This window comes from Sphaeramia orbicularis, chromosome 16 (assembly GCF_902148855.1).
Source record: "Sphaeramia orbicularis chromosome 16, fSphaOr1.1, whole genome shotgun sequence".
Lineage (NCBI taxonomy): Eukaryota > Metazoa > Chordata > Actinopteri > Kurtiformes > Apogonidae > Sphaeramia > Sphaeramia orbicularis.
In genome coordinates this window covers 9,898,383-9,912,569 of record NC_043972.1, presented here as the reverse complement: position 1 = coordinate 9,912,569, position 14,187 = coordinate 9,898,383, and the positions used below count along the sequence as shown (strand labels likewise).

The following is a 14,187-nucleotide window of genomic DNA, read 5'->3' as shown; positions in this document are numbered from 1 at the left end:
AGATCAGGTTTATCGAGAACAGCAAAATTACAGTAACAGTATGAATTGCAGTGGATGGGATGATGCATAAGTGTCCACTGTGTCGGCTGATATAATAATAATAATAATAATAATAATAATAATAGTAAGTTGCATTTATAAAGCACTTTTCATTCAGCAGAATCTCAGAGTGCTTCAGAGAGAAGATATAGAACCAAAATAACAAAACCCATGAATATACAGGAGAACAGCAGTAGAATAACTGTCCACTGGAGTAACCACTGTGCATGAAAGGGTTAAACACCTTTAAACTGTAATGTCAATCATCACATGTAGCCTATTTAGTCATTAAAACATTGGTGTTTTAAAATAATGAAAAACACATAAAAGATCCAGTTTTATGAACGGCTCCCTTCACAGAGCCTACACTCCCATCCCTGTGACCTTCATAGTCCAGCTGCAGCTGCAGGATGACAAACATCAAGCTTGGCTGTAGAGGAGCTTCATTAACCCTTCACGTGCTCAACCATCCTCAGCCTCCGCGCGCACTTCTCGCCTCCTATTCCAACTCTCGCGATAACACATTCCGCAGCGGGGTCGGGGGTTGGTAACACCGCGTCAGCTGACTCAGATGAGGAGGCGGGGCGAGATGACAAATACTGACAAATAAATAATTAAACACACGCGAGAGGATGTGCGCGCACTGAAACCGTCGCCATCCGTCGACCCGGTTCGAAGCGCGCGCGCCTGTTTGTGTGTGTCGCCGGTGGTCTCGAGGCTGAGTCCGGTGGACCGGGAGGAGGACGGGTGGGGGGGGTTCGGTGATGCCCAGCAGGTCCTGATGCTCCTCTGCATTCCCAGGGAACCGGAGGAGAGGATTATCCAGGAGGCGGAGGAAGGAGGACAGGGAGGGGGGGCGCGCGGACACGGACACGGGGGGAGAGCTTTTACACACAACACACAACCGGACTCACACCCACTGAGCTGTTTGTTTTTTTGTTTTGTTTTGTTTTGCTTTTTTTGGGATGCTTTATTTCCTCTCTCCTAGGCATCATTTTCAGAGGTTGTCCCAGTGGGAATAAAAACACTTCATGATTTTCCCACAGACGCGTCAGTTCCCCTGAATCGGTCCCGTTACGCAACCCGGTTCACCCCCCGTGGAATTCAGATCCAAGTGGGTTTGCCTCCGAATCCCACCGACACTCAGGACGAGCTCTTCCGGTCTTTTATTGCCGCTGTTGGGATTACTGAGGCCGGTGTGTCCGTGGGAGTGGGAGGGTGGGGGGGTAGGACCATATTGGACGCTCGTCGGTCGAGGTTGGACTCCACGGACTGAACATGTCGGGTCAGACGCTCACGGACCGCATCGCCGCGGCGCAGTACAGCCTGACGGGTTCCGAGGTGCCCCGGGCGGTGTGTAAAGCCACCACGCATGAGCAGACGGCCCCCAAGAAGAAGCACCTGGAATGTGAGTACAGCACTTACCCACCCATCTGTCCCCTCCCTCCACCCATCTGTCCCCTCGACCGACCATCCATCCATCCATCCATCTTCCTCGTGCACAACTAGGCCAGTGGTGCACCAGTGCTGGTTTCCTCTCATCACTGGATGCTCCACACTTCTGACTCACATACTTCTAATGCCTGATGCAGCTGGTGCTTTAATTTTAGACCTAAACCAAACTAAACCCCAGAGCCTTAAACCAGATACTGATGCAGGATGGAGATGGTATGGAGTAAAGTTATGTCCAAATATTCATGTGCATAAGACAGAAATGTGTTTATTGTTTATTAAAGCTTGGAAAGATTTAGTGATCTATGTTTTATCAAGTTAATTTTCAAATTTAAAAACTAGTAAAGCACTCGGAGAGCGCAGACCTCTGCCAAGGCAGATCAACCCCCCCGCCCCCCTTCACCACCAAAATTTAATCATTTGTTCCTTGTGTTAGTATCAACATTTCCTGAAAATTTCTTCCAAATCCTTCCAGAACTTTTTGAATTATCTTGATAACAGACAAAGAAACAAACAAACAGATCAATCCCGATGAAAACATAACCTCCTTGGTGGAGGTAACAACTTTGCACCTGGACCACTCAGTCGATTTGTTGAGAGACAAAACAGCAGCACAGTCACCAGAAGCTCCTCAAACCTAAACTGTAAAATCCCATTCTGCAGGACAACTATGGGACAGTCATCCTTCTCCTGTAACGCCGCGTTTCCATGTGGAACTGGCTCGGCTCGGCTCGGCTCAACTCTGGTACCAGGTCCTATTCCTGGAGACCGTTTCCATTACAGGATACTACTGACTTTACAGTATCTGGTCATCATAGTGATGCAGCGTGTTTCTTCCATGTCGTCTGCTCAGAGAGTTGTTGATAAACTCGCTCGTTGTCTCGTCAAGCTCATGCTGAATTTTTACGTCAGTCACCAAAGACTGAATCTCCTGAGTGAATGGTGGAGTTTTCCAGGCTGTCATCATGTGGATTAACCTACCGCTGTGTTTACTGTAAACTTCTGCATCTGGTTTTGTGAAACGGTGGGTCACAGAGACGACTCTCTGACCAATCAGTGGTCTGCAGTGTGTACACGTCATTGTTTTAGTATCTGGTCCCCAGTCCTGGAACCTCGGTGGAGGTGATACCAAAAAACTAGTACCGGGTACCAGATTCCAGGCCCTTTTTCGTAATGGAAACGCAAAAAGGCCGAATCGAGTGGAGTCGAGCCGATACCACCTAGTGGAAATGTGGCATAAGAGTATTAAACTGTGGAACTCACTACCATCAGAAATAAAAATCCATCTCAGAGTTTAAGATGTTCACCACCAGAACCAAAACCTGGTTAAAAACAAAACACAACTGTTCTCATCTGTAAATATTGTGTATATTGTGTGGAAGAGTGAGTGAGTGAGTGAGTGAGTGAGTGAGTGCCTCATATCATATAAATGCAACACTGGATTATTGAATTGTATGGTATGATTGTTTTAAATGATGTACATCAGGGGTGTCCAACCCTGGTCCTCCAGATCTACTCTCCTGCATGTTTTAGATGTATTTCTCTTCCAACACACCTGATTCAAATGATGAGCTGATCATCAAGCTCTGCAGAAGACTGATAACGAGCGTCAGGTGTGTTGGAAGAGGGAAACATCTAAAACATACAGGATAGTAGATCTGGAGGACCAGGGTTGGACACCCCTGTTTTAGATGTTTCCCTCTTCCAACTAGGGATATAACTATTACCGGTATAACGATAAACTGTGGTAAAATTGCAGATGGTTAGTATTACCGTTAAAATTCTAATTATCATGATAACTGTTATTGATTACCACATGTTTAGGGGAAAAAACCCTATGTAGAGCTATGCTTTTATGTCAAATATTTGAGTATAGTTTTAATTTATTACAATTTTGATTTTATATACCTAACATTTGGAACCAATATTCACTTTTAAAGTCTTTGAAAAGGTTCGTAAAGCGTCTTTGTTATTTATGCAATAAAGTATATAAATGTTTCAAATTGGATTTTATAATTTTTTGTGTGTTTTCTGGCCTTTTATGTTTATATAGTAGGTTAACGTGAAAAAATAACAGGCACATGATATAGATGAAGTTGTGCTGAAAAAAAGATACCAAACATGGGTATAATAAACATTTGTGTATATAGTATATAAAGGCAAAATCAAAAGCACTCAAAACAGCCAAAATAGACTCAGACCTCTAAGGGTTAATACTTGAATGTTTCTGCCAAGAGAAAGTACATTGTGCCAATTATTTTATTTATTTATTTATTTATTTATTTATTTATTTTTTGTTTTTCAAAATACAACTTGGTTAAATTATTTCGGTGTGTGTATAAGTACTTTTTGAACTGTTTGAGCACAGTTTAAATAGTACCGCAATAATAATGATAATTGGGATAATTTTGGTCACAATAAATGTGATATGAAATTTTCATATTGTTACATCCCTACTTCCAACACACCTGATGGCCGTTATCAGTCTTCTGCAGAGTTTGATGATCAGCTTATGATTTGAATCAGGTGTGTTAGAAGAGGGATACATCTAAAATATGGAGGATAGTAGATCTGCAGGACCAGGGTTGGTGACCCCTGTCATAGATGGTGTCAGTGTCTGCAGAATTAAAATAGTTGGTAGTGATGGTGTCGATATGATGAAACACACAAGCTTTTTTTGTTTTTTTGTCATGTGAGTTATGTCCCATATGGAAGAGAAACAAAGACTTTGATGATCAGAATCTGTTCTAGGTCCGAAGAAAAATGAGTGCAATATTCTGCTTCAGTTTATCATTTCCACATGTACATTATAACGTACAGATCACAGTGGAGCTACAAATACACAAAACATTTAATAACAGGCAGAATATTGGTACAATTACACTTAATTCTCTTAAGACTTTTTAGGTTGTTCATATTTTTTCCAGGTTATTCACATTTTTTATGAAAGGATCGTTTGTAAATGTCAGCATTTTTACACTAGAACAAACAGAAAAATTAGGAGTTGTCATTAGTTATAGGTTATGATGATAGTATTTTACTGGTCTGACCTATTTGAGATGGACTTGGCCTGTATGTGAACTGGAAATGACTTAACCCTTTCATGCACAGTGGTCACTCCAGTGGACAGTTCTTCTCCAGCTGTTCTCTTGCATATTCCTGGATTTTGTTGTTTGTTTTGTTGTTTGTGGACACTTATGCACCATCCCATACACTGACATTCATACTATTACTGTAACTTTGCTGTTCTTGATAAACCTGATCTAGAGTAACATGTTTAAGTGTAAATCAAGTGCTTGTTATTGTTATAAGTCTGTAATTAACAGTTTTGTTGTTTTTTTTTAAAGTTGTTTTTTTTTTTTTTGTTTTTTTTTTTCATGTAGAAGTGATAAGTTACTACTCAAAAATCACCAAATTCACCCAAAAATTACCCTAAAATCAACTAAAAATGACTCAAAAACCACCTATAAATCACCCAAAAATGACCCCAGAACCACCTAAAAATTACTCAAAAAAACACCTAAAAACCACCCAAAAATTACCCAAAAAACACCTAAAAACCATGTAAACACCACCTAAAAATCATGCAATAAACCACCTAAAAAATCACCCAAAAATTACCCAAAAACCACCTAAAAATCACTCCAAAATGACCCCAAAACCACCTAAAAATTAGTCAAAAACCACCTTTTTTTTGCATATTATCTCCATGAAGTGAGTACTGACTGGTATTAGCATGTTCAAATGTGAGAAAACTTCAGATTAGTAGCATTAAAAATGTCTGCTCAAGGTTCATACTGTCTTCCACATATAATTTTTGTAAATAATTCATTTATCAGACAAACTAGTAAAGCAGGTAAACAAACAACTACCCCTGTCTGAGAAATGAATTACCTAGAACAAGCATTCAAAATGTTTTTATTTCATAGTTTTCACAGGGTTTATCAATAAATACATGTTTCTTTGCTTCAACAATGAAATGCATGGTGTCCAGCTGAGTGGACATTTTTGCAACTCCATGATAAAAATGTTCATAAGAAAATTGTCTTTAGGCATGTTTTTTTTTTCATGCCTAAAGAGGAATAAAAACACTCAGGAAAAAAAATCTTGATTAAGGTTCTCATAATTCATGCATGAAAAGGTTAAAAACCCTCAACTGTTAATTGAATTGAATATACTTTATTGATGTTTTAAGGGGAAAATTCAGGTGTGTACAGCAGTGCGAGACAGTATGTGTCAATACAATAGAAAAATGAAGAGATAAAAATATAAACAATATAAACAAGTTTGTTAAAGTGGCTAACGTGACAAGAAGTAGCAATGATAATAATAATAATAATAATAAAGTAACAAGTGTGCAGCAGGTGACTTTTATAAATGTGCAATATAATGTCTAAAGTGTAGATTTTGCATTTCACAAATTCATCCCACTGGGCCGGATTAGACCTTTTGAGTGGCCAGTTTTGGTCCACGGGCCATATGTTGGACCCCACTGATCTAAACCCTTTTGAATGAACCCTTATATGTTCTTGTGTTCCACCCGTTCCTCACTCTTTTATCAGTTTAACCCATAAAGACCCAGTGCTACTTTTGTGGCAGTTACCAAATGAGTTTTTTCTCTATTTCTAACTTTTCCGAAGTAATTTTTTCTCCATTTATTCTAATATTATGCTTAGTATTTTCTATTCTTAAGTGAAAATCGGGTATTTTTCTATGTTTAATTTACAGATTATGATTGATGTCCATAAAAGCTCAAATTAAAGCTGAATGTTATTATATCAAAAACAGAGAAAATTTAAGAAAAAGTGACTATTTCAGTCAAATCTATCATTACCTGAACATCAACCCAGTGTGGCCATCCACTGTCATTGATCCAACTCCATGGATGAAATTGGAAATGAAATTGGATGTTGTGATTTCTGAAAATGTAACCCAGGGACATCATATACAAAGAAAACAGGATCCAGGACAGAACCCTGAGGCACCCCAAAGCCTTCAAATTCAACTGTTATTAAATCAGAACAGAGAAAACGGAAGAAAAAGTGACTTTTTCAGCAAAAATCTCTCAACAACTGAACATAAACCCAGTGTGTCCATCCACTGTCATTGATCCAACTCCATGGGTTTTACTGGTTAATCAATGTTGTAGAAGATGACGGTGTTTCCACATTCAGGTAGTCCAATAGGACCTGTACAGAGGCTTTATTATTTACTTTAAGAGGCAAGTAGATTTGCACATCATCCGCAAAACAATGAAATTGGATGTTGTGATTTCTAAAAATGGAACCCAGGGGCAGCATATACAAAGAAAACAGGATCCAGAATAGAACCTTGAGGCACCCCAAAACCTTCAAATTCAACTGTTATTGTATAAGAACAGAGAAAACTGAAGAAAAAATTACCTTTGCAGCAAAAATCTGTCATTAATTGAACATAAACCCAGTGTGACCATCCACTGTCATTGATCCAACTCCATGGGTTTTACTGGTGAATCAATGTTGTAGAAGATGACGGTGGTTCCACGGTAACTATGGAGCCTCAAAACTTCCAAATGGATCATATCTGATGACCATGAAAAGATGAATAACTGTACTTTACACCAATTATTTCAACATATTTTTTCAATTTTCTTCAGGTTGTGGCTTATTTTGTTCTTGTTGCTGATTATTTTTTCATTTTCTTGTTCATTTTATGGATTACTTTGGCTGCTCTGGTTCATTTTGTTGGCTATTCAGTTAATTTTCTGCCCCCAGCGTCCGTTCACCAAATCCCTGTTAAATATGCGACAGACGTACTAAGTCGATCAGTAGGTGAAAGCAGAGACGAAGCCAATACGACGAAACGCTGACACAAACTTTGGCAGCTGGGCTGGCTTTCCATTTTGTGGAGCTATAACTTTAACACTGTTCATCATCCAGTTTTATTTTTTAGTCTGAACATAAACAGATGGGTGGATTAATTTCTCCCCCTGGATTTTCCTTCTCCTGCCAATTTAAGCTTATGACTGATTCGGTCCAATTTTACATTAAAGAAATGAGAAACACATGACACTGACGGCTTTTTCATGAGGTTTAATGGTTACACTGGGCTTTAAATGCCATCTTCATTAGCCTGATTCACTGATTGGTTTCTATGGGTCCTGAAGGCATCATGAGATATGAATAAAAAGTAAAAATTTAACCCTTAAAGACCCAAATATCTACTGACGACCAAAACCATCTGCTGATCTAAACTGTTTAATACCTGTTGATCCACTAATCCTATCAATACATGTAAATAATCGGTGTAAAATACAGTTATTCGTCTTTTCATGGTCATCAGATGTGACCCATTTGGATGTTGAGAGGCTCCGTAGTTACCATGGAAACACTGTCATCTTCTACAGCATTGACTCACCAGTAAAACCCATGGAGTTGGATCAATGACAGTGGATAAAATGCACAAAAATGAAGAAAAAAAGTCTTTGGCTTTGGGGTGCCTCAAGGTTCTATCCTGGATCCAGTTTTCTTTGTATATGCTGTCCCTGGGTTCCATTTTTAGAAATCACAACATCCAATTTCATTGTTATGCAGATGATGTGCTAATCTACTTGCCTCTTAAAGTAAATAATAGAGCCTCTGTGCTGGTCCTATTGGACTATCTGAATGTGGAAACACCTCTGAAGTACAAACTCAGCTGATTTGCTCTTGTCCGTTTAGTCTCTGTGTCCTCACTCTAAAAATAATCTGTTATGGATTGTTCCACTAACAGCCCGGTGTTTTTTTGGTCCGTTGCTCTGCTGATTTAGTTCAACTGGGATCCAAACAGCAGCGGGACAACCTCCTCAAACTGTGAAACTAAAGCCTCAGACAGAAAAAAAAAAAACCCAAAAGAATCACAGATCAAACAGTTTATGGATGAATCAGGTCCAACAGTCAATTCAATAATACAGAAAAAAAGAGTCTGGGATTTAGATCAGGTGTATTTTGAGCCTTTTCAGCTTTGGAGACATTGACTATATACTTTTATACATTAAAGGAGTGATATTTCGCTTGTTTAAATAGAATTCTTCATTCTAAAACATTTCCCTGTGGTCTCCATAAACTGTAAATGCTCTGTTTAGGTCTGAATTCTTCATTCATTCAACTCCACAGGTCCATCTGCAATTGTATTTCTGAGTAATGACACCAGAAAGGTGGTTTGGAGCACTGGCCCTTTAAATGAACTTTTTTTTTTGTTTCCAAAATGTCTCAGAGATGATTTTTGACTTAATTTCCCTCAACGTTGATTTTTTTTAATCCATGACTATGATTTTAAATGTTCTACCTTTAAATTTCGAAAATATTTTTCATGCTCTGACTGTAAATAATAATTTTCTACCACAACTAACCATCTACTTTCTTTTTTTCTGTGTATTTTTTCTCATTATGATGCTCTTTTCTTCATTTCTGTTCAATTTGAGGCTTTTTTTAGATTCTCTTTGATATTTGTATTGTTCATTTTTACCCTCTACTTTTTTCACATCTCACTTAGGAAGAAATATTGATATTTTTATCTCTAATCATCATGAACAGGACATCTTACAGCTGTAGACATGATGTGTCCCAATATTTTTGTCAATATAGTTTATAAACATCAATATTTACTTAAAGTTTAATGAGTAATTTTGAGAGAATGGGAGACCAATGTTGACAGAAATTAAGTCCAAACCATCTCTGAGACATTTTAGAAGTAAAGATAACAATGTATCCCAAACTAACCAATGCAATGATATTTATCCCATAATATAAAACTATATTCTGACATTATTCATTATTGTTTTGTATCCCAGACCCCTGTTAGAAAAGAAACATCTGAATTCAACGTGTCCACATACTTTTGTCCATATAGTGGATGACATGGGGATGCGTTCATGTGCAATTTTTGTGTTTTGCATTATGATGCTTTTTTTCACCCATTTTTGTTCATTTTGAGGGTTTTTTTTGTTCATTTTTTATGCCTGTTTTGGTTCATTGTTATTAATTTTGCTGCTTATTCGTCATTTATGGGAGATTTTTCTTCCTCAGTGACATGTTAAAAAAGTAGATGGTTAGCAAAAAAAAAAAAAAAATCAATTAAAAAAAGAACAGAATAACCAACAAAATTAATAAAAATGATCAACACAATGAAAAAATGAATTACAAGAAGTGGAGAAAAGAGCATCATAATGAGCAAAATACACACAAAAAAAGAAAGTAGATGGTTAGTTGTGGTAGAAAATTATTATTTACAGTCAGAGCATGAAAAATATGTTAGAAATTTAGAGGTAGAACATTTAAAATCATAGTCACGGATAAAAAAAAAATCTGTGTTGAGAGAATTTAAATAAAAACCATCTCTGAGGCATTTTAGAAGCAAAGATAACAATTTAACCCAAACTAACCAATGCAATGATATGTATCCCATAATATAAAACTATATTCTGACATTATTATGGTTTTGTATCCCAGACCCCTGTTAGAAAAGAAACACCTGAATTCATCGTGTCCACATACTTTTGTCCATATAGTGTGTGTGTGTGTATGTGAGTGTGTTTGTATATGACACATGCCTCTGGCGACATCCCCATAAAAAGACTGAAGTGGTGATCCGGTGGAGTCTTTGTGAGTGGAATCAGGAGGAGGTGCAGCTGTGACAGGATAACAACTCACACAACAGACACCAGTCAGTCTGAAGATCTGCAGTGAAACGACCCAATCTGAAAACGGAGCCAAAGATAGGGTTGGAATTACTGCTGCAAAATGCTAGTGTTTGTGATCTTCAGAGCGTTTGGGGCTCAGCTGGTAGAGCGGGTCGTCCAGTGACCAAAGGGTCAGTGGGTGAATCCTGGCTCCGACTGTCCACATGTCGAAGTGTTCTTGGGCAAGACACTGAACCCTAAACTGCTCCCAGTAGGACCTGCATGGCAACAGCTGCATACTGGTGTATGAGTGTGTGTGAATGGCTGAATGTGAGGTTTTGTAGAGCGCTTTAGGTACCATGAAGGGGTCGAACATGTGCTATATAATGCTGCGTTTCAGGCAACCCGTAACTCTCAAATTAGCTAAATGTGAAACCTGAACTAAAATAATTGTTTGTATCTTCAGATGTCATTTTTACATTTCACTAACTCATCCCATTGGGCCGGATTGGAGCCTTTTGGGGGGACGGTTTTGGTCCATGGGCTGTATGTTTGACACCTATGACGTAGATTTATACAGGGTGGGGAAGCAAAATGTACAATATTTTGAGGCAGGGATTGAAAGACAGTGTATGACCAATTAGTTTATTGAAAGTCATGAGAATTTATTTGCCACAAGAAAATTGACATAATAGAAAATGTTTTTATTCTATGTGTCCTCCTTCTTTCTCAATAACTGCCTTCACACGCTTCCTGAAACTTGTGCAAGTGTTCCTCAAATATTCGGGTGACAACTTCTCCCATTCTTCTTTAATAGTATCTTTAAGAAAGTCGACATTGCTGTGTGATGTTCTATTGGTAGCATGTTCTAAAACGCCCCAAACAGCAGAATCCAGAGGGTTTAGATCTGGGCTAGAAGGCGGCCATAAACATGATTCCCAAAAATTGCTAAAGTTGGATTTGTTGCTGTTGTCAACAAGTGTTTTGGTGTTCTTGTGTAAGATTTTAACTTCAAATCATATTTTACTGCATTTCTAACGCTCTTGTTGTCTACCTCAAGTTCAATTGCCATTTTTCTCATGGATTTGGTTGGATCCTTTAGGATTTTGGATTTGAGAGCTTTAATAAAAGCTTTGGTACGTTTTTTGTTGCTTCCTCCACTTCCAGACTTTCTCGTAATAGTTTTGCTCATAGTCATTCTCTTCTTTCCATTATAAACAGTCTTTATGGACACTCCAACTATTTTTGAAATCTCCTTTGGTGTGACGAGTGCATTCAGCAAATCACACACTCTTTGACGTTTGCTTTCCTGATTACTCATATGGGCAAAAGTTTCTGAAAAGGTATGGATAATAGTGTTAGGTATGATTATGACATCAATATATGTTTGGTTTCAAAACAATTGACGCAGTGCCTGCTGAGAAAAAACAACTAAATGTTCATTGTAAATTTTGCTTCCCCACCCTGTAGTTGCCGCAAATGTGTGGACACGGCCTCACTACAACTAAGTTGATATTTTACTATTCCGATACTATTGTATCGAGAGGTAGATCGGCGACATCATGTCATATTCAGATACTTTCCGATACTTAATTAATTTGATATCGGAGGCCCCGATCCCGATACAGTATCGGGATCGGCGCATGTCTAAACATGACGTTGACATACAGGAACACTGGAACTATTTTTGTTTATTATTCAGTTGCTTTGTCTATTTTATACATTTAGTGTTAAATCAGAAGTTGTGTCCGTTCTCCGTCATCCTCCACTAAATGCCTCGGTTCTTCTCTTCTTCTAAATCCTCAAACATGTCTGTACTGTTGGACCGGCCTGTGAAATGAAGACCACGTCCATATTTTGTGCATCATTATCTTATCTCTCTTCCTCTGTCCTCCGCCGGTGCTTTTCTGTTGCTAAGCTCCTGAATGGATTCTCTTAGAGGACTTGTGTAACCTCCGTCGCTGCCTCCGCCCCCGGTTCACTATTAAATTATGGATCAAGTTTCAGAATTCCTGCGCTGGGTTTCAGGGAGACTTTCCTAAAATCCCACTGGACATTTTACTGTGGACACGATTAAAAAGCAGCTGACGTCCCATCTGCTAAGACCTGCGTTTTATCCCTTTAATTAACCGTTGGCTTTCAGTTTTTTATTATTCACTACTTCACGCAGCTTCGCTTTCATTTCTTTTGTCTTTTTAGAAACGTGCGAAACAAACGCATCCTGGTGTCATTTACTGACTTCCACAGGTCTGTGAATGCACCGTCCACATACCGTTCGTCCTTTTGGATCGAGATGAAGAGTTGGCTGTTGAATCATCACATCGAAGAAATGTGACCATCTGCCACTCGCTGGGGTTTGATGATGCCTTCATGTGCCGTAGGGAAAATGAACCTTTCCACTTGTGAATTAGAAATTACAAGTGTGTTGTGTTCAAGCGCTTTTGTCGTTGTAATGAAATGAAAAATGGGCGCACACAATTTATTTTCCCTCTAAATTTCTACAATTTTTCATACTCTGACTGTAAATAATAATTTTCTACCACAACTAACCATGTACCTTTTTATTTTGTTTGTATTTTGCTCATTTTTGTTCATTTTGAGCCTTTTTTGTTCATTTTTATTAATTTTGTTGCTTATTCTGTTCAGTTTACTGATTTCTTTTTTTTATTTTGCTGACCATCTACTTTCTTCACATCTCACTGAGGAAGAAAAATCTCCCCTAAATAAAGAATAAGCAGCGAAGTTAATAAAATGAACCAAAACAGGCATAAAAATGAACAAAAAAAGCCTGAAAATTAACAAAAATGGAAAAAAGAGCATCATAATGAGCAAAATACACATAAAAATCCAACACAGCTAACCATCTGCTTTCATTTTTGTGTGTATTTTGCTCATTATGATGCTCTTTTCTTTATTTTTGTTCATTTTGAGCCTTTTTTTTGTTCATTTTTATTAATTTTGTTGCTTATTCTGATATTTTACTGTTTTTTGGGTTTTTTAAAAAATTTTGTTGACCATCTACTTTCTTCACATCTCACTGAGGAAGAAAAATCTCCCCTAAATAAAGAATAAGCGGCAAAATTAATAAGAATGAACCAAAACAGGCTTAAAAAATGAACAAAAAAATCCTAAAAATGAACAAAAATGGAAAAAAGAGCATCATCATGAGCAAAATACACACAAAAATCTACCACAACTAACCATCTACTTTCTTCAGATCTGACTGACAAAGAAAAATCCTCCATTAAACTTTAAGGAAATATTAATGTTTTTATCTCTAATCCTCATGAACAGGACATTTTACAGCTGTAGACATGATGTGTTCCAATTTTTATGTCTATATAGTTTATGAATATCAATATTTCCTTGAAGTTTCATGGGAGATTTTTCTTCCTCAGTCAGATCTGAAGAAAGTAGGTGGTTAGTTGTGATAGATTTTTCTGTGTATTTTGCTCATGATGATGCTCTTTTTTTTCCATTTTTGTTCATTTTGAGGCTTTTTCTGTTCATTTTTATGCCTGTTTTGATTCATTTTTATTAATTTTGCTGCTTGTTCTTTATTTATGGTAGATTTTTTTTTCCTCAGTGAGATGTGAACAAAGTAGATTGTTAGCAAAAAAAAAATCAATTAAAAAAAGAACAGAATAACCAACAAAATTAATAAAACTCATCAACACAATGAAAAAAATAATGAAAAGAAGTGGAGAAAAGAGCATCCTAATGAGCAAAATACACAAAAAAAAGAAAGTAGATGGTTAGCTGTGGTAGAAAATTATTATTTACAGTCAGAGCAGGAAACATATGTTAGAAATTTAGAGGTAGAACATTTAAAATTATAGTCATGGATAAAAAAAAAATCAGTGTTGAGAGAATTTAAATAAAAACCATCTCTGAGGCATTTTGGAAGCAAATATAACAATTTAAACCAAACTAACCAATGCAATGATATCCATCCCATAATATAAAACTATATTCTGACATTATTATTGTTTTGTATCCCAGACCCCTGTTAGAAAAGAAACACCTGAATTCAACGTGTCCACATACTTTTGTCCATA

At 37.4% G+C, this 14,187-nt stretch overlaps 1 protein-coding gene across 8 annotated transcripts in view; it reads left to right on the top strand.

Annotated features, from left to right (window-relative positions):
- Positions 1 to 979: 979 nt before the first annotated feature.
- The window catches only part of snap91a (synaptosome associated protein 91a), a 114,815-nt gene continuing 101,607 nt past the window's right edge, over positions 980 to 14,187 (top strand). For 7 of the 8 annotated variants that reach the window (XM_030157100.1, XM_030157102.1, XM_030157107.1 and 4 more), the window contains exon 1: positions 1,318 to 1,447. In XM_030157100.1, coding sequence (XP_030012960.1) covers positions 1,318 to 1,447 — 130 coding nt within the window. Of the gene's footprint in view, positions 1,448 to 14,187 lie in introns of all 8 variants that reach the window. The other variant, XM_030157099.1, reaches the window with a different exon arrangement.